Source organism: Rhinopithecus bieti, unplaced genomic scaffold (genome assembly GCF_001698545.2).
Source record: "Rhinopithecus bieti isolate Rb0 unplaced genomic scaffold, ASM169854v2 scaffold_19969, whole genome shotgun sequence".
In the NCBI taxonomy this organism is placed as follows: Eukaryota; Metazoa; Chordata; class Mammalia; order Primates; family Cercopithecidae; genus Rhinopithecus; species Rhinopithecus bieti.
In genome coordinates this window covers 729,925-747,568 of record NW_016810434.1, presented here as the reverse complement: position 1 = coordinate 747,568, position 17,644 = coordinate 729,925, and the positions used below count along the sequence as shown (strand labels likewise).

Here is a 17,644-nt window from a genome sequence, read left to right as displayed (position 1 = left end):
GGACCAGGGATCACTAGGGTCATCTTAGAAGACGCCTAACACAAATGTCACCAAGGGCATATGCTTGTATCAATTTTACCACAACCTTACTAACACTGAATGCTTTAGTATTTTAAAATTACTAGTATGGGCCAGGTGAAGTGACTCACGCCTGTAATCCTAGCACTTTGAGAGGCTGAGGCACGTGGATCTCTTGAGAACAGAAGTTCAAGACCAGCCTGGGCAACACAGTAAAACCTCATCTCTACAAAAAAAAAAAAAAAAAAAAAAAATTAGCCGGGCATGGTGGTGTACACCTGTATGTAGTCCAAGTACTAGGGGGGCTGAGGTGGGAGGGTTGATTGAGCCCAGGAGGCCAAGGCTGAGTAAGACTCTTCTCAAAAGAAAAAGAAAAGAAAGAAGAGAGAGAAAGAAGGAAAGAGAGAGAAAGAAAAAGAAAACCACTCCCCGTAGAGCAGGTGTAAAGGACCACCTTCCATGCTAATGCCCTCTTCTCCAGCCTGGTGTTTCCCCCTAAGGCCATATGGCTCCTCTGCTTTCAGTCGCTGCCAAGTAACTTCCAAAAGATGTCAACTGATAGCAACTTGAAAAATTGCCCTAACTGAACTGGGGCTTTGGAAAGCTTTAAAATAAAGTGGTATTAGGCAGCAGCGAGTTCTCTGGAAATTGCTGTTATTTGGGCAGCAACTCCAGGACCTGAACACCTTATGCCATTTAGAAGCACTAACATTTAGAACATCAATCTTCTTTTGAAGCCTACTATATCACCTCACCAGGCTCCACATTTTGGAAACTTTCTTTCACTTTCATCATCAAAACAATTCTGAAAGACACAGAGGAATGTGCCCATTTTACAGACAGGAAACTTAGGACCAGAAGTCACTTGTTCCAGATCACCCTGTTAAAGTGGTAGGCCAGGATTTGAACCCATAGCTGGCTGCCCACTCCGCTCTCTCCCTGCCTCTTGAGATCCCCTTTCCTCAGCTGGTGCCTCTTAGAGCTCCATGACACTCTGCCCTTCCGTCCTGTTCCTCCTGCTGCACTAAACATGGTAGGCTGGTTGCCCCTTTCTCTTCAGTTAGCTGGAGAGGTATCCTCAGAAGTTCTGCTCAGTGACTGTTTTTTCCTAATAAAAATAGTGAGCCTGAAAAAGTTGCTTCGAACCCAGTATGAGGAAAAGAGCTATGGAGTCCACAGTATAAGTTTGCACCATGAAACTTTCAGGCTAAATAGGACAGTATAAATTTAGTGTTTTAAGAATGATACCTGGAACCAGACTGCCAGCTTCAAATCCTTGTTCTGCCACTTACAAAGTTTTATGATTTAGGGCAAATTTCTTCACCTTTCTGTGATGTTCCCTTTCCTGTAAAATTGAAATGACAATATTACCAACCACATGTCCCAATTGGGAATAAATGAGAAAATGCCTCTAAGAACCTAGCACGGTGTCTGGAGGATAATAAAGGCCCCATTATGTTACTATAGGGACATGGTGGGCAGGAGACAAGCAGGACGCCTCGCCGGGTGAGGACCCACACATTGATCTGGAACTCAGCCTGTGATCTACCCACACATGGGGATCAGGTTTGTGTGTGTGCCCAGCTGCAGGCAAGGCTGAGTGGAGCCCTGCATTGTGGACACTGGTGGGGGACTGAGGCAGCAGGGCTAGGAGGGTCAGCGAAGGGCAGAGCCAGCATCAGCACCATGACTCTGAGACTCCCCTCCCTGTATTCTGTGTCCAGACGTGCATGTGCATGTGCGTGTGTGTGTGCCTGCACGTGGTGGGGGAGGCTGAGGAGGGGGAGTCTTTGTGTGTTGATGTAGTTTTCTGTAAGTCGGCCAAGACCTGGGTCTGTTTAGGATTGCTCTGGGATGTCGGGCATCTTTGCAAGTTCATACCCAGAGAACCATGAACCTGGGATGGGGAGAAGTGAGGCCTAAGCCAGGAGAACAATGCTCACAAGGGATCTAGGACAGAGTGCTAATGATTCTGGCACACAGCAGGCACGGGAGAAGGAGAAGTGCAGGGTGACAGTTACAAGGCAGCTGCCTACCACTCGACTTGGCGACAAAGACCTAGAGCATGTTTCTTAACCTTTCTGAGATCAACCTCTGACCTGTGTGTAGGGACGCAATATTATAAAAAAGTCCTCCTAAAGCCAGGGTCCCTGGTGCCCTAGGTAGTAATCGGTGCCTTATAGGAAGTGACCCAGAAGTGTCCTGGTTTCCCCACTGATGTTAGCAATCATGAATGACTAGGGCCAGGCCCTGTCCTTGGCACGTCTCAAGGTGGGAAGACAGGACAGGGTCAGATAGGATTCAGAATGGCCGTATAAAGGGAACGGAGCCAGCCTTGCTGCAATTGCTCAGAGGCTTTTAGGAAGCTGGGGCTGTGTCTGTTATAGCTTAGGGCCCTATTCATGTATGAAAAAATATTGTTTCTAGTTACTGAAACTGCAAAAAATAAATATTATGGAGCGCCTCAGTTCAGAGCTGTAAACAAGATACACAATCCTGCCATTGCAGATTTTACATTTCAGTGGAGGAGATGCTAAGCCGCTAGCTCCATGGTAACTTGTTAGCAGTAGGGCGAGGAAGAGGTATTGGGGGTATGACAGTGCACAAGCAGGCATCTGACGTGAGACAGGCAGGCTTCCCTGGGAGAAGCAACGTGTCAGTGAACAGGTCCCCCTGGGCATTCCAGCAGGAGGAACACTAAATAACTGAGCACCGGGCAGGCTGGGAGACAGCAGCCCAGACCAAGGACACAGCGAACATGAAGGCTGTGTGGGGAGGAGGGGAGAGGAGTTCAGGAACCAAACTGCAGTGAGGCAAGGATCCAGAGCAAGGGGAAGTGGGACATGGGATGGGCAGGAGATGTGGTTTCTGCCAGAAAGCATGGGGATGTTCCTAAAGGGCTTTAGGCAGGAGAGTCACCCAGTCAAACCTGCACTTCAGGAGCTGGGAGAACTGGGACAAGAGTCAGGAGGCCCAGTGGAGATGAAGAAAAGAGGACGGAGCCGAGAGCCACTGGGAGGGAAAGCACCAAGGCTGGTGCTGGGTGAGTCATGCAGTGGGAGGCTGGGAGGGGGAAGAAGGGGCACGGAGCTCAGCCAACCTGCCAGGGGTGCTCTCAGTGGGAGGGCCTGAGGTGGCCTGAGCCAGGCTGCGGAGGATTAGAGGATGCACAGAGTGCAGCAAGGCGGAGCAATGCGCGCACACACATACACGCACAGGCACATACACACACACGCACACATACACACACACGCACACGGCTAGAGGATGTGTGCACCAAGGTTGGAGGGTGGCATGTAAGCGTTGTGTGAGGACTGGGACAGGCCCCCGAGGTCTGTGGACTTGAGAGCAAGAGGGAGCTGAGCAAGCAGCCGTGTCTCCCTACCGTTGGGGCTGCCTTCGCCTGGGGACAAGCTCAGGCAGATCATGCAGGAAATGCCCTGAAGCCTCGTGGCTGCTTGCAGTACTTGAGAGTTGCAGTACTGAGAGCAGACGGGCTGGGGGTGGGAGTAGTGAGAAGGTGGAGGCCCATCAAAGCCAGGTCCCAAACCATACTGCTCAGGAATGAGGTGGCCTCACATGGCCTTGTGGCCCTTTAAGTACAGCAGCAGCAGGTGGGTGACATCCCAAGGGACCCTGTGAAATGGTGTGTCCCTGAGTGAAGACTGGTTCAGCCAGCCACCGCCTCATCCATCCACCTATGTACTCCAAGCCCATGCCCAATGCCGCCCTAGGTACCAGGGCCTGGGGAATGAGTAAGGATGTGCTGCCCTCAGGAACTCAGCCTGTTCAGGTCCAGTGTGGGGACCCAGGAGCTGACACAGCACACTGAGCTCCAGCCCACAGTGAGGGCCCCAGCAGGGAGGTGTGCCATTCCCACTGCATTCTGCAGCCCCCGACTCACTCTCCTCTTGAGGTCTCCTGCCAGGAACTGCCACCACTGTGTTCAAATACTTTCCCATGGAAAACATAATCTCCAACTAAAAGATGTCATAAAGCCAGATTGGGTCTGGCTCCCTGATCACAACTCTCCTCACCTTGCCCTGCTCTGGTCCCCTGTCCAAGGATCTAACCCAGGGGGCCGGCTCCATCTACCACCGGAGGGCTCAAGGGAAATAAGCAGGGTGGGGCTGCAGTCTCCCCTGGGTCCCAAGTGGGACCAGGCCTGACCCACTGCCCACCTCCACCCCTCTGCTTTCCTCGCTGACCCCTATGAGCCAAGCTCACCCCCACCTTGCTGCCTCTCCTCTCCAAGCCCTGGCCACGCAGTGCCTGGGGAGGCTGACAGCTCTGGATCGCACCAGTGGGTTCCCTCCCCGCAGGGCCTCAGTTTTACAATGGTTTGTTCCTTCCTCCACCTTTGAGTGAAGCTCTTGCCAAGTCTCCCATGCCACAGGTCTCGGAGTTCCGGAACACCTCCCCTCCCCTCAGGTCCAGGGCTCTCCTGGCACCCTGCATCCCTTGCTGGTCTCCCTCTCCCTGAGTGTGCCATCCGCATCCACGGGACCTTGACTGACAACACTCTTAAGGCACCCTCGACTTAAAACAGTCTCTCGGGCCCACACTAACTTCTCCTCTTGGCCTCTCTAGTCTTTTAACCTCTACCAGAGTGGAGGAAAATTGGGATTTGACCACCACTTAAATTGAGGGGTGGTTCTTCACTGTAGGAAAGTGTTCACATAACTGCAAGTACCCCTGGTGGTGAGGTGTGGCCTGACTCCCACAACCGGGTGGCATTTAAGACCAAGAAGGAGGCTGGGTGAGGAGGTTCATGCCTGTAAATCTAGCACTTTGAGAGCCTGAGGAGGGTGGATCACTTGAGCCCAGGTGTTTGAGGCTGCAGTGCAGTGAGCTATGATTATCACTGCAGTCCACCCTGGGCAAAAGAGTGAGATGCTCTCTCTCAAAAAAAAAAAAAAAAAAAAAAAAGAGACCAAGAAGGAGGGATGTCTGTTTATTTACAGCGCACCCTTTGCGCCAGGCCCTTATGTTCATGACCTTACCCAACTCCACAATCTTGCAAGGTAGTTTACATCATCTCCACTTTACAGTTCAAGAAATGAAGGCTCAGATTCATAGTCCCTGAGTTCATTAAGTAGTGATTACAGTAGAATCTAAGCTATTTAATTCCAAAGACTGTGATTTTTCTGGCCTTGAGCTATAGATCCAAAGGCTCCAACAGGGCCCTCCAGACTCAATGGCAGGGTGGTGTCTGCACAAGCTGGAAGTGTCCTTGTGATGAGCCCATCAGGAGCGGCCCGGGTTGAGCATCACCCTCCACATCTGCAGCAGAGAGTCCCGGCGGGTGGTGTAGGGTAAATGTTTGATGCGAAACCAGTGTCTGGGGATGACGTTCCCGCTGGGTGTATACAGCTTCTCCCCCTCCTTGCCCAAGAGACTGCGCAGGGCCACATTGCCCGACAGAAGCTTCTCATAGAACTCCACTCCACCGCAGGCATAGGCTGCAGAGAGGGAGGCCGTGCGGCGGTCCAGCCAGGACTCCAGGGCATGAGTGAGAGAATCCTTGGAGAAGGCGTAGACCACAAAGCCTGCCACTGCGGCCACCAAGTTGAAGGCAGCCCGTAAATTCATGGGGCCTCCATAGAGCCCCAGGGTGTACTTGGCACCCACGCCCAGTGCCCAGGTCCCTGCCAGGCAAGCTGGGGCCAGCAGGGCCTGCAGGGCAGTGGTACTGCTTTCCAGGTACACCACTTCCCTGGCCAAGGCAAACTTCTGGGCTTCATGGGACAGGGTCAGGGAAGCTCTCAGCCGGGCTCCTGCTGGGCTCCGCCAGTCCACTCTTTGCCCATGTATGACCACGGGATGGTCAGTGCTGATCACTAGGTCCCCCAAGAAACTGGCAGGGATGCCCACCACAGCCCCAGCAGGGAGTCTTGGGAAGCCTGCACTCACAGGCTGGAAGGTGAAGGTGGTGAAGGGCTTGTGGTGATGGCCTGAAGGAACACCTATGTCCTGTAGCACCTCTTGGAAGAGGCTCTGCAGCTGTGGAGGGAGCGGGGCTGGCTGGCCCTGAGCCCAGTACTGGTAGAGCCATTGGACCACGGGATCCGCGAAGAGGTGGTACGAGATTTGAACTCCAAACAGGCCTGCACAGGAACCCACCAAAAGGCCTGTCCTGTGTCTCTGCACAAATGCTGCGGTCCGCCACAGGGGACCTGCCATGAGTGTGGTCACCGTGGAAAATCTGGGTCAAGAAAAACAGAAGTCAGCCAGTTTCCCTGAGTCAGCCTGCAGACTGAACATCCTCCAGGGGCCATACCACCTTTTTAAACCGAAGTAACACGGTATAGTGGCGAAGAGCATGGGCTCTACAGCCAGAGCGCCTGTGTTCAAATCCCAGCCCCATCTCTGTGCATCATTTCCCCGTCTGCCAAACAGGTGTGTTGTAATGGCCCACCTCTAGGGTGGCTGTGATGAGCACATGAATAAACATAAATAAGATATTTAGCGTCTGGCTCACAAGCAGGTTATTGAGTGCTTACTGTATGCTAGACTCAGTGCTGAGCACTCTAACAATTGAAGCTTTACAACCCCATGACCAATCACTGCAGCTACCCCTATTCCAAAGCTGTGAAAACAACTGGCCAAAATCCTAAGCTAGTAAAGTGACAGTGTTATGGGCTGAACTGTGTCTCCTCCTCCCCAATTCATATATTCAAGTCCTAACCCCCAGTACCTCAGACTGCGGCTGTATTTGGAGACAGGGTCTTTAAGGAGGTAATTAAGATAAAATGAGGCCATCAGTATGGATCCTAATCCAATTTGACTGGTGTACTTATAAGAAGAGACTGGGATGCAAACAGGCACAGCGGGAAGACCCTGTGAGGATCCAGGGAAAAGGCTACCACCTACAAGCCAAGAAGGGAGGTCTCAGAAGACACCAACCCTGTTAACACCTTGGTCTTGAACTTCCAGCGTCCACAACTCCCAGAGGATAAATTTCTGCGGGTTGGGCCACCCAGGCTGTGGTACTTTGGCATGGCAGCTCTAGCAGACTAACACCGGCATAGTATTTGAGCACACGCTGTCACGTGTTCACAGCATACTTTTTGTTTTAGAAAACTCGTTATGCTAAATTACAAACATATACCAAAGTAGACAAAATAGTACATCCATCAACTTCAATCCCATCAACTCATGGCCAATCTTGTTTCATTTCTCTTTCCACTCACGCCTCCGTCTAACTGGTTTATTTTGAAACATCCCCGGGCATCTTATCCTTTCATCCTTGAATATGTCAGTAAAAATTCACAATTATTTAACTTTGATTGAAACTTACTGTATTCCATGTCCGTGAAAAGTGCTTAAAGAGCAACGAATGAGTTGCCGCAAACAAAAACGCAGGGTACAGCTTGGCCTATCTTAATCAAGAACTCCTATAAGAATCATTATCATTCGGGCTTTTTTCTTTTTTTCCCAATGCGGAAAGTGAGGCTAAGAAAGGAAGGGTCCGGGCCAAAGTCCAATGTCCTTAGGACCACTGCATTGCGGGGTCGGCCTAGGAGACAGTACCAAGCAGCCCGCCCGTGGCTGGGCGAGGAGGGGCTGCAGGAGCCCCGCAGAGGGTCCTCGCTACGCTTCCACCCTGGGCCCCCTAGGCTACTCCGTAGTCTGAACGCGCTACCGGGTCGCATCAGGCCGGAAAAGGGTCCCTCCCGCTTGCTTCCCCGTGCGCTCACCTCCTCTGCTGCCGCCCGGAACGCCTAAATGTGCGCGCGGCAAGGCGGCCGCAAAGCATGCCGGCCCGGGATCTGGGGGCGGGGACTTCGGGAGGCGGAGCTCGCCGGCCGGGGGTCCTGCGGCGGGGACTTCAGGGGCGGAGCTCGCTCGAAGGGTCTGGGGCGGGGATCAAGAGAGGTTTGGGGGCGGGGCTGGGAGGGGGGCTCAAGGGGACCCCCGTGAGTGGCTCCGGCCGCCGCAGAGGCTCCTCCCCTAACTGTGCACCTTGGGGTGGGTCCGCAAGCCCTTTCTCCTCTGCGTTGAAACGGGTCTTTGATGAATACAAAAATTAGCTGGGCGTGGTGGCTCACGCCTGTAGTTCCTTCCAGCTGCTGGGAAGGCTGAGGCAGGAGAATCGCTTGAACCTGGGAGGCAGGGGTTGCAGTGAGCCGAGAATACGCCACTGCACTCCATTCTGGGCGACAGAGCGAGACTCCGTCACACACACACACACACACACACACGGTGTCTTTGATCATGCCGTTGAACCCCCGAAGGAACGGCAGCCCCGCGTGGGTCACCAGGCGGCCTATGGCAGAGCCCCCATCAGAGCCCATACCCATCTAACTGGCCCGCCCTTGTACTTTCCCGTCTGGAAGCGCTCACCCTCGGCGGGGAGCTCTGAGCTTTATGTTTATTACCATATTCGCTGCCCCCAAACTCCTCCCGGGTGCTTCACACTGTATAGTCTACAGAGCAGAGTCCCATCTGTCATTTCTCCTTTCCAGCCTCTCTGTGAGGTAGATGAGGGATCAGCTGGTCTGTGCACCAAATCCAGCTCTGCATCTGCTTTTGTAAATAAAGTTTTATTGGAACACAGCCATGCCCAATCCTTTACAGGAGGAAACCAGACTGCCCAGGGTTAAAACCTGGTTCCAACCATTACTAGCTGTGTGATAATGACTTGGTGTACATGTATCCTGTGCCTCACGGTTTGTGCCGCCTAGCCATTAGCTATTATTATTAAAGTCTGTTCTGAGACCCCCCAACTTTGGCTGCTCAGTTGTTTGTATGTAAATAGTGCAATGTGACCTCAGCCAAAGCCAGAATGTGGGACATTCTACAGGACAAATGACGTGGTTTATCCAATAAATCAATGGCATTTGTCTCAAACAAACAAATGAACAAACAAACAAAAGACACCTTGGAGAAATTTGAATATGGATTTGAATATCAGATTACATTAATAAATTATTGCTTATTTCATCAGATGGGATGATGACATGGAGTTTACATAAACCAAAAAATTCTTACTAGAGATGCATACTGAAGTATTTACAGGTGAAATGACACAGTGTCTACTATTTGATTCAAAATATTCCAATGAAACCAAACCCAAACAAAACAAAACAAAACAAAAAAAACCAGGAGCACAGATGAAACAATGTTGACAAAGAGTTAGTTATCATGAAGCTGCATGACAGGTTCAGGGATCTTCATTATACCATGCTCTACTTTTGTGTATGTTTGGACATTTCCATAATAAAAAGTTTAAAAACATTTTTTAAAGTAGGCCAGCTAGTTGGACTCCATCAAAATGAAAAATTTTTGTGCAGGAAAAATACTATCAAGAAAAGTGGAAAGATAATTCACAATAGGAGAACATATTTACAGATCATAGATCTGATAAGGGTATAGTATCCAGAATATATAAAGAACTCTTAGCAACTCAACAACAACAAGCCAGTTAACAAATGGGCAAATAACTTGAGTAGACATTTCTCAAAAAATATATACAAATATATGCCAAAAAGCATATAAAAATGTGCTCACTAGTATCAGTCGCTAGGGAAATGCAAATCACCACAATGAGATACTATTCACAACCACTGGATTTCTATAACAAAAAAGAAAACCTAGAAAATAATCAACGTTGGAGAGGATGTGGAGAAACGGAAACCCTTGCTGGTGGGAATGTGAAATGGTGCAGCCACTGTAGAAAACTGTTTAGAAGTTCCTCAAAAAGTTAAACTTAAGCTAAGCTAGGCTCAGTGGCCTGTGCCTGTAGTGCCAGCTACTTAGAAGGCCGAGGTGAATTGTTTGAGGCCAAGAGTTCAAGTCCAGCCTGGGTAACATAGTGAGACCCTATTTTCCAAGAAATAATAATAATAATTTTTTTAAAAAGTTAAACTTAGAATTACCATATAAATCAGCTAACCACTCCTAGGAATATACCCAAAATAACTGAAAACAGGCACTCAAACAAATACTTGTACCTAAATGTTCATAGCAATGCTATTCACACTAGTGAAAATGTAGAAACCAAAATGTCCATCAACTGATGAATGGATAAATTATGGCATAGTTCACGCAATGGAATATCAGTCATAAAAAAGAATAAATACTGAGCCATACTACAATGTGGATGACCTTATAAACATTATGCTAAGTGAAAGACACCAGACGCAAAAGGACAAAGATTGTATCATTCCATTTATATAAAATGTCCGGAATAGGCAAATCCACTGAGACAGAGACCAGGCTAGTGGTTGCTAAGGGACGAGGGAGGGGTAATGGGGAGTGACTGCTAACAGGTACAGGGCTTCTTTTTGCAGCGATGAAATGTTTGGGTATTAGATAGTAGTGATGGTTGCATAACATTGTGAATATACTAAAATCCATGAATTTTTAACCTTTAAAATGGTTAACATAGTAAATTTTATGTAATGTGAATTTTATCTCAATTTAAAAAGTGCATATATATGTAGGTTGGCCAATCCTACCGCAGAGCTGATAGAACATTTATCAATTGTTCAACTAAAGCACCTGGGAGAGTTACTTTTCAGGAGTCAGGAGTGAGAACCTGTGGGGTAGGCAGGTGTTTCGCCTGAGGCTGGGCTTCCCAATCAGAGTGTGTGATTGTCTGCATCATGTGCTTGCGGGTACAGCCATCTGCAACAGCTCCTCCCTCATCACCTTCTGGATATCTGAAATGCTCCCACTTACTAGTTCTTCCACTTATTCATTCAGCTCCTACCCTGTGCCAAGTGATGGGGGCAAAACACCAATAAGAAACAGCCACAGCCCTCAGTAGCTCCCTGATCAATAAAGTAGACACATGAACCCCTGGGAGCAAACAGTCCTCCCCTCTTCTCTCTGGTAGGGCCACAAAGGAGGTAACGGCCGCTTCTCCACAAGGTGGTTCCCTGGTATCTGAACTCTAGAAGACTCTTTGGAATTTATGGCTGGTCAAAGTGGCAGGTTGGAGTGCTTTTCCTGTAGAGATTGGTGAGGTGAGAGCTGGTCCACTCCCAGCTCTCAGTGAGATCCTCTCCTGAGTGCCAGAGCGAATGGCATTGAGAAAGAAGCAGCCACAATAAAACGGGCAAGGCCCCAGAGGGAAGCACTTTAGGTGACTTTAGATTTAGGAGGCAGGCTGTCAGAGCTGAGGCTTATATGGTTCCCAAACCTCCTTGCAATCCCCTAGGTGAGGCCAGAGTGTTGCGAACGTCCATCCCCGTCAGCACAGGCTGCCGGGCTGCTGTCTGTCTGCGAGGCTGCCAGCTGGGTGGGAGGCAGCACTTTGCTGCTGCTGTTTGTCAGAATTCAGGAATGACTGTGACAGATCTCTTGTCCCTTCTCTGCTGGGATTCTCCTTTTCAGGAATGTCCTACTCTAGGTCTGGGGCTGGCTGGGGCCTGCTCCTGCTGTAAAGCCCCTGTCTTCCCCCTGCCAGGTGGCCCTGGCTGGGGACAGCACCCAGGAGTGCACTGCGGGGGTTGTGAGCCGGGCCCGCAATTGTGCCCATAAATGGTGCTCCTGGGCTGCCAGCCAGCCAGGCATCTTAGCGGCAGAACCCACACACAGGCCCTGGCTCTGCTAGCTGGAGTCTGACTTCTTGCCCCCTCCTCTCTCAGACTTGTGGGTTTGGCCAAACTTTCAACAAGGGTTTGCTCATTCATTTATTTTATATTTTGTATTTATTCAGCACTTGCAAACATAAGAAAATAAGATATTTTCCATTAGGGATAAAGTCTTATCTTTTTTTTTTGAGGCAGGGTCTCACCCTGTTACCCAGGCTGGAGTGCAGTAGTGCGATCTCGGCTTACTTAAGTTTCCACCTCCCCAGTTCAAGCGATTCTCCTGCCTCAGCCTCCCAAGTAGCTGGGATTATAGGTGAGCGTCACCACACCTGGCTAATTTTTGTATTGTTAGTAGAGACAGGTTTCACCATGTTGGCCAGGTTGGTCTCAAACTCCTGACCTTAGGAGACCCACCCGCTTCAGTCTCCCAAAGTGCTGGAATTACAGGTGTGAGCCACTGTGCCTGGCAGGGGTAAAGCCTTATCTTAACAGAGCTAAAAAAAAAAAAAAAAAAAAAAAAAAAAAAAAAAAAAAAAAAAAGGTAGGGTTGGGGGTTCTTAGCTAAGGTGGTAAGGGAAGGCCTCTCTGAAGAGGGGATGTCTATGCTGAGACCTGAGTGAGGGGAAGCATGAGAGGGCTGTACGTGTGGAAAATGTCCTCAGCAGAGGAAATGGCCAGGTCCAAGGCCCAAGGGCAGGAATGGGATTGTGGGCCCAGGGGGCAGAAAGTCCAGTGTGGCTGGACTAGAGGAAGCCTGAGGGGAAGGTGGGAGGGGACTTTGGGGAGTTGGGCAGGGGCTGGATTGCCACTGTCTTGTAAGCAATTATTCTAATGGTAATGGCAGGTCATTGGTGACCTAGATGAGAGCTGATCTGTGGAGAGGTGAGCAGGAATGTTCAAATGGTTGAAGAGAGAATGGACAGTGAGGAATACGGACAACTCTTCTGGCTGCGAAGAGGCATAAAGATGGACTGATGGCTCAAGGTGCACACGGGGTGCAAGGAGGGCTTCGTTTGTCTTGTTTGTTGCCAGAGAGAGGGACCAGGAAGGTTCTCCATGGGTAGGTGAGAGGCGAGAGGGGATGAGTCCGGGGTAGGGAGGAGGAGGTGGGTCAGGAGCACCTCCTCACTGTAACGGGAGGGAAGCTATGGTCAATGGGCTCAGGCTGGTGAAGTCGTGCTGGGAAGAGAGGTTGTCCTTATTGGATGCTGCCTCTTTTTCCCAGTGATCTATGGAGTGAGGTCATCAGCTGAAAGTGTAGTGGGGATGGAGTCGGGAGGGAGTGCTGAAGGTTGAAGAGATGTAAATTTCTAGGTGAGGAGAAAGAAAGACCTTTCTACCAGGAAAATGAAATGATTGTTGTGCACTGTTGAGTGCCCATTTGAGATCTGGGACAAAACCACAACGTGAGACAAGTTAGCATGGTTGTGTGATTCTTTCCAACAATGTTGGAGTGCTCAGGTACAGGAATAAGTAGATGGATAGTTGGGTTTAATTAGAGCTGGGTTTGCCAGTCAAGGACACAGTGGAGAGAAAGGGGCAAAGTTGGTGAGGATGTTTGCAAAAAAGTGATGACATAGTGATTGACCATGAACTCAGCCAGCCAGGAGGAAAGTGAGGGCCTCTGGGGTGTCTATTTTACTTAACACCTAAATGTTACACACCATGTGCCCTGTGCTGCTTCTAAGCACTTTGTTCCTAGACACTTTGCAGAAGGAAGAGATAGCGAGATCACTGACCTGGTGGAACATAAGGAATGTTCTAATGGAGTCACCATAGTAAGCCAGGTAGAAGTATAAGGAGGTGAGTACAGGGTGGGTGTGAGTCTTGAAATGGACCTTTCAGAGGTGGTATCGATATTGGTGATAACAAGGTCAAGGGCATGTCTGTAGGAGCTGAGGTGGGATGGAAGAGAAGATGGAAGAGTTGAGGGGGTATCTGAATCATTTTTATTTTCTATATTTTGTGAAGCTTTGACATCTGGGAGGCCTTGCTAATCCTGGAAAGACTAGTTAGTTCCTAGTGATGGCAAATGACTCTCCCATGAGCACGCCTTTCATATGCAAACCAACCAATCCACAGCCGTACCCCAACCACCTCTTTTATTTACTTTTCACACTCCAAGTCAGTATTTCTCCTGGCTCTAAATATCCCCAGGATTAGGTACTGGACAACTGGAGAATATCCCTATACTCCAGAGCCCGCTGAAAGTATCTTAACTATCCAATCCTACACTTGCTTCAGTGTGACTACCCTGCCTTGCCTGTTCCTTCCAAAAACCACAATGAAGCCTCTGGGCCATGCCTTCCCCCAGCTCCTTCTGCTTCCCTCCTTCTGACCTGGTGTTTCCCCATGTGGCTCTGTGTGGCACGGCATGCCTCCCTCCTCTCAGGAACTGCGGGTAATAAACTATTCTTTCGCCTGATTACCCTGGCCAGAACTTCCAACACTATGTTGAATAGGAGTGGTGAGAGAGGGCATCCCTGTCCTGTGCCAGTTTTCAAGGGGAATGCTTCCAGTTTTTGCCCATTCAATATGATATTGGCTGTGGGTTTGTCATATATAGCTCTTATTATTTTGAGATATGTTCTATCAATACCAAATTTATTGAGAGTTTTTAGCATGAAGCGCTGTTGAATTTGGTCAAGGGCCTTTTCTGCATCTATTGAGATAATCATGTGGTTTTTGTCTTTGGTTCGTTTATATACTGGATTACGTTTATTGATTTGCGTAAGTTGAACCAGCCTTGCATCCCAGGGATGAAGCCCACTTGATCATGGTGGATAAGCTTTTTGATGTGCTGCTGGATTCGGTTTGCCAGTATTTTGGCATTGGCCACTGGGGAAAGGGGGAGTGGTAAAGAATCAGGGATCACATCACAGCACTGAAACAATTCAAGAATGAGAGGAAGCGACCAGGGAGCTGGTAGATAGTAGCAAGGATGGGGGGTACTGGAATGGTCTGGTGGCTTGCGTTTCAAAGGAGCAGGGATATGTATAGGAGAAAACGGCTGTGGGGAGAAAAGGGGATACCCATTCTGCCCTGATCTCAGGGGAATATGGGGAAGAAAGTGACTTCACTGGAGAGGGCTATGGTGTCCTCAGCAAAGACAGCCAAGCTTTGGAGACAGCAAGCGAACGAGGGGAGCTGGGGCGGGGGTTTACACATGATGGACCAAGCCTTCCAAAGTCACAGTGAAGCGACCCTGGGAGGCCCGCAAGGGTGAGTGACTGGGGCTAGATTAGGGGATAAACAGGAAATGAATACACGGATAAGCCCCCAGGAAATCATGGTTGACAGGGCATAAGATGAGTTTAAAACATTTCTCAGGGGGCTTTTGGACATAAAAGGAATACTTAAGAGTTACTAACATTTTCACTACTGTATTAAAGCAGTAAGTTTGAATACCCTATGTCTCTTAAACCTAAAATGTCAATTTACAAATATTGTCATCTTATTCATAAGCCCAGTAACTTTTGTATAAAAATAAGAATTTTTTTCTACTTGTTCCTTGATTAACATTCAGTTAATTCCTAGGGTTTACATATTAAATCTTTCTTAATTATACTGTATCACTTCTGTACTTAATTGATCAAATTTCCTTAGACATTTCAAACCACACTTTCAAATTTAATTTAGCTGATTCTCTTAAATATGCTAACCCGCTGTATTAGTCAGGGTTCTCCAGAGAAACAGAACCAACAGAATATGTGCGCATGCACATGTGCGTGTGTGTGTGCGCGCGTGTGAATGTTTATTTAAAGAGACATTATAAAGAATTGGCTCATGCGATTATGGACACTGAGAAGACCCAAGATTTGCAGCTGGCAAGCTGGAGATCCAAGAGGGCTGAGAATATAGTTCCAGTCTGAATCCAAAGTGCTAAAAAGGCAGAAGAGCCAAGGCTGAGGCTGAGTCAGAAGGCAGGAGAAGACTGATGTCCCAGTTCTAAGACAGGCAGAGCAGGAGACTTCCTTCTCACTCTGCCTTTGGTTCTATTCTGGCCTTCAATGGACTGGAGGAGGTGCACCCACACTGGGGAAGGCAACCTGCTTTGCACAGTCCACCAATTCAAAACACCCTCACAGTCACACTCAGAACGTTTAGCCAAATACTTGGGTGTCTCCTGGCCCAGTCAAGTTGACACATAAAATCAGCCATCAAGTCTTCCACAGATAGTAGCGTTTCAAATTTAAAAGTAAAATCTTCCTAAACCTTTAAGCAACTCTCAAAAATCCAAAAAAATAGACACAGAAATGTAACAGTTAAGATTCTCTCTCTCTCTCTCTCTCTCTCTTTTTTTTTTTTTTTTTGTCACCCAGGCTAGATAGAGGGCAGTGGCACTAAGACAGCTCACTACAGCCTTGACCTCCTTGGCTCTAGGGATCCTCCACTTCAGCCTCCTGACTACAGACACCTGCCACCATACCCAGCTAAATCATTCTGTTTTGTTTTGTTTTTTGGTAGAGATGGGGTTTCACCATGTTGCTCAGGCTGGTCTTGGACTTCTGGGCTCAAGTGATCCGCCTGCCTCAGCCTCCCAAAGTGCTGGGATTACAGGTGTGAGCCACCACACCAGGCAAGATTCTCTTAACTGTTTCAAACATCTTAGAACTGAAGTACATATGTAACAGTGGAATGATGACAGAACTCCTCATTACAGATAATCTAACCAGCATAAATGTATCAATGGAAAATTTGAATAGATTCTTTTATTCTTCCTGGGTTTACAGACATACTCTCCTAACCCAAGGTCACAGAGCCATCATCTCAGGCCACTTCATGCTGAGGTGCAGTAAGCTGAGCTGCTGGGGGGTCCTTACGCTCAGGACAGGGCACCAGAAAGGCTTCCAGGAGATTCATCATAAGCTGGTGTCTATTAGGCTGGGTATCTGTAGGGAGAATCAGACTATCCAACTATTTATCTTTTCTGTTATAGTAGGATCCTCCACAAGTTTTCTTTGCCTGGGTAGAGCTGTTAAGATTCTGGACCCCGTTTTAGGATTGCAATGAATCTTTCAACTGCTTGATTTGCAATAATGAAATTGTGAAGTTGACCAAAACTTGAATACTTGAATATAGTATGCATGTAGTTCAGCTTGGTCAATCAACTGTAAACATCATTAAAATCTTGCACATGCCTTTCTTCTTCTTTCTTTGCTTTTTTTTTTTTTTCCTTTAACATGCCTCATATGGCTCTGCAGAGAACTATTGCTTTCTTTTGAATGCGAAAAACCATTATACTTTGCTGACTGAGAGTCCCTTTAAGCTGACTTCTTTAGCCTTTAAAACTGCCCTGGATAGTTTCGGAAGCATACTTTCTTTCCGGCAACAAATTGATGCTTCAAACCAATCTTAATTATCCTTGCTCTAAGATGTAAATTATCCTTGCTCAGATACTTTTCAAGGAACCCTGGTTCCTTTTACTGGGGAACTGCATTTGAGACCAAAATCTGGGTGCTTTGGGCACATGTGAGGTCACTCTACTTGATGCAGGGAGTGAGTGACAGCACAGTAGGCCACATGAGAGGCAGACCCAGAAAATATATATATATATATAATTTTTTTTTTTTTGAGACAGAGTCTTGCTGTGTCGCCCAGGCTGGAATGCAGTGGTGCAATCTCAGCTCACTGCAATCTCTGCCTCCTGGGTTCAAGCAATTCTCCTCCCTCAGTCTCCCGAGTAGCTGGGACTACAAGCACGTGCTACCATGCCCAGCTAATTTTTTATATTTTTAGTAGAGATGGGGTTTCACTATATTGGCCAGGCTGGTCTCAAACTCCTGACCTCATGATCTGCCCACCTTGGCCTCCCAAAGGGCTGCGATTACAGGCATGAGCCACTGCGCCCAACCCAAGATATATTTTTTAAATGTCAAGGGATCATATCATTGTTTTCAGTTTAACTCAACTGATAACTCAAACCTTTTCAAATATATAAAGATTTTCATTTTTTTTGGTCTTCTCTGAGATACCAGCTTCTCTTATTGCCAAGTACACAACATCCTTTTACTAACTGCAACCTGCCATACTCTATATTGTGACCCTCAGACACTAAATCCAGTCCTGGATTCCTTGCTGGC

General features: G+C 48.2%; 1 protein-coding gene across 1 annotated transcript; it reads right to left on the bottom strand.

The window, feature by feature from the left end:
- Positions 1-4,956: 4,956 nt before the first annotated feature.
- Positions 4,957-7,786, bottom strand: TMEM177 (transmembrane protein 177). The gene is made up of 2 exons (XM_017891971.1): positions 7,719-7,786; positions 4,957-6,223 (listed from the first exon to the last, which is right to left on the bottom strand). The coding sequence occupies exons 1-2, from the start codon at positions 7,775-7,777 to the stop codon at positions 5,266-5,268; spliced, it is 1,017 nt and encodes a 338-aa protein (XP_017747460.1). The 5' UTR covers positions 7,778-7,786; the 3' UTR covers positions 4,957-5,265.
- Positions 7,787-17,644: the final 9,858 nt, after the last annotated feature.

Bases quoted from the DNA above. Each gene is read 5' to 3' on its own strand.
- TMEM177 (XM_017891971.1), bottom strand. From the start codon at position 7,777: ATGCTTTGCGGCCGCCTTGCCGCGCGCACATTTAGGCGTTCCGGGCGG. The intron at 6,224-7,718 runs GTGAGCGCACGG...TTCTTGACCCAG, and splicing joins TCCGGGCGGCAGCAGAGGAG to ATTTTCCACGGTGACCACAC.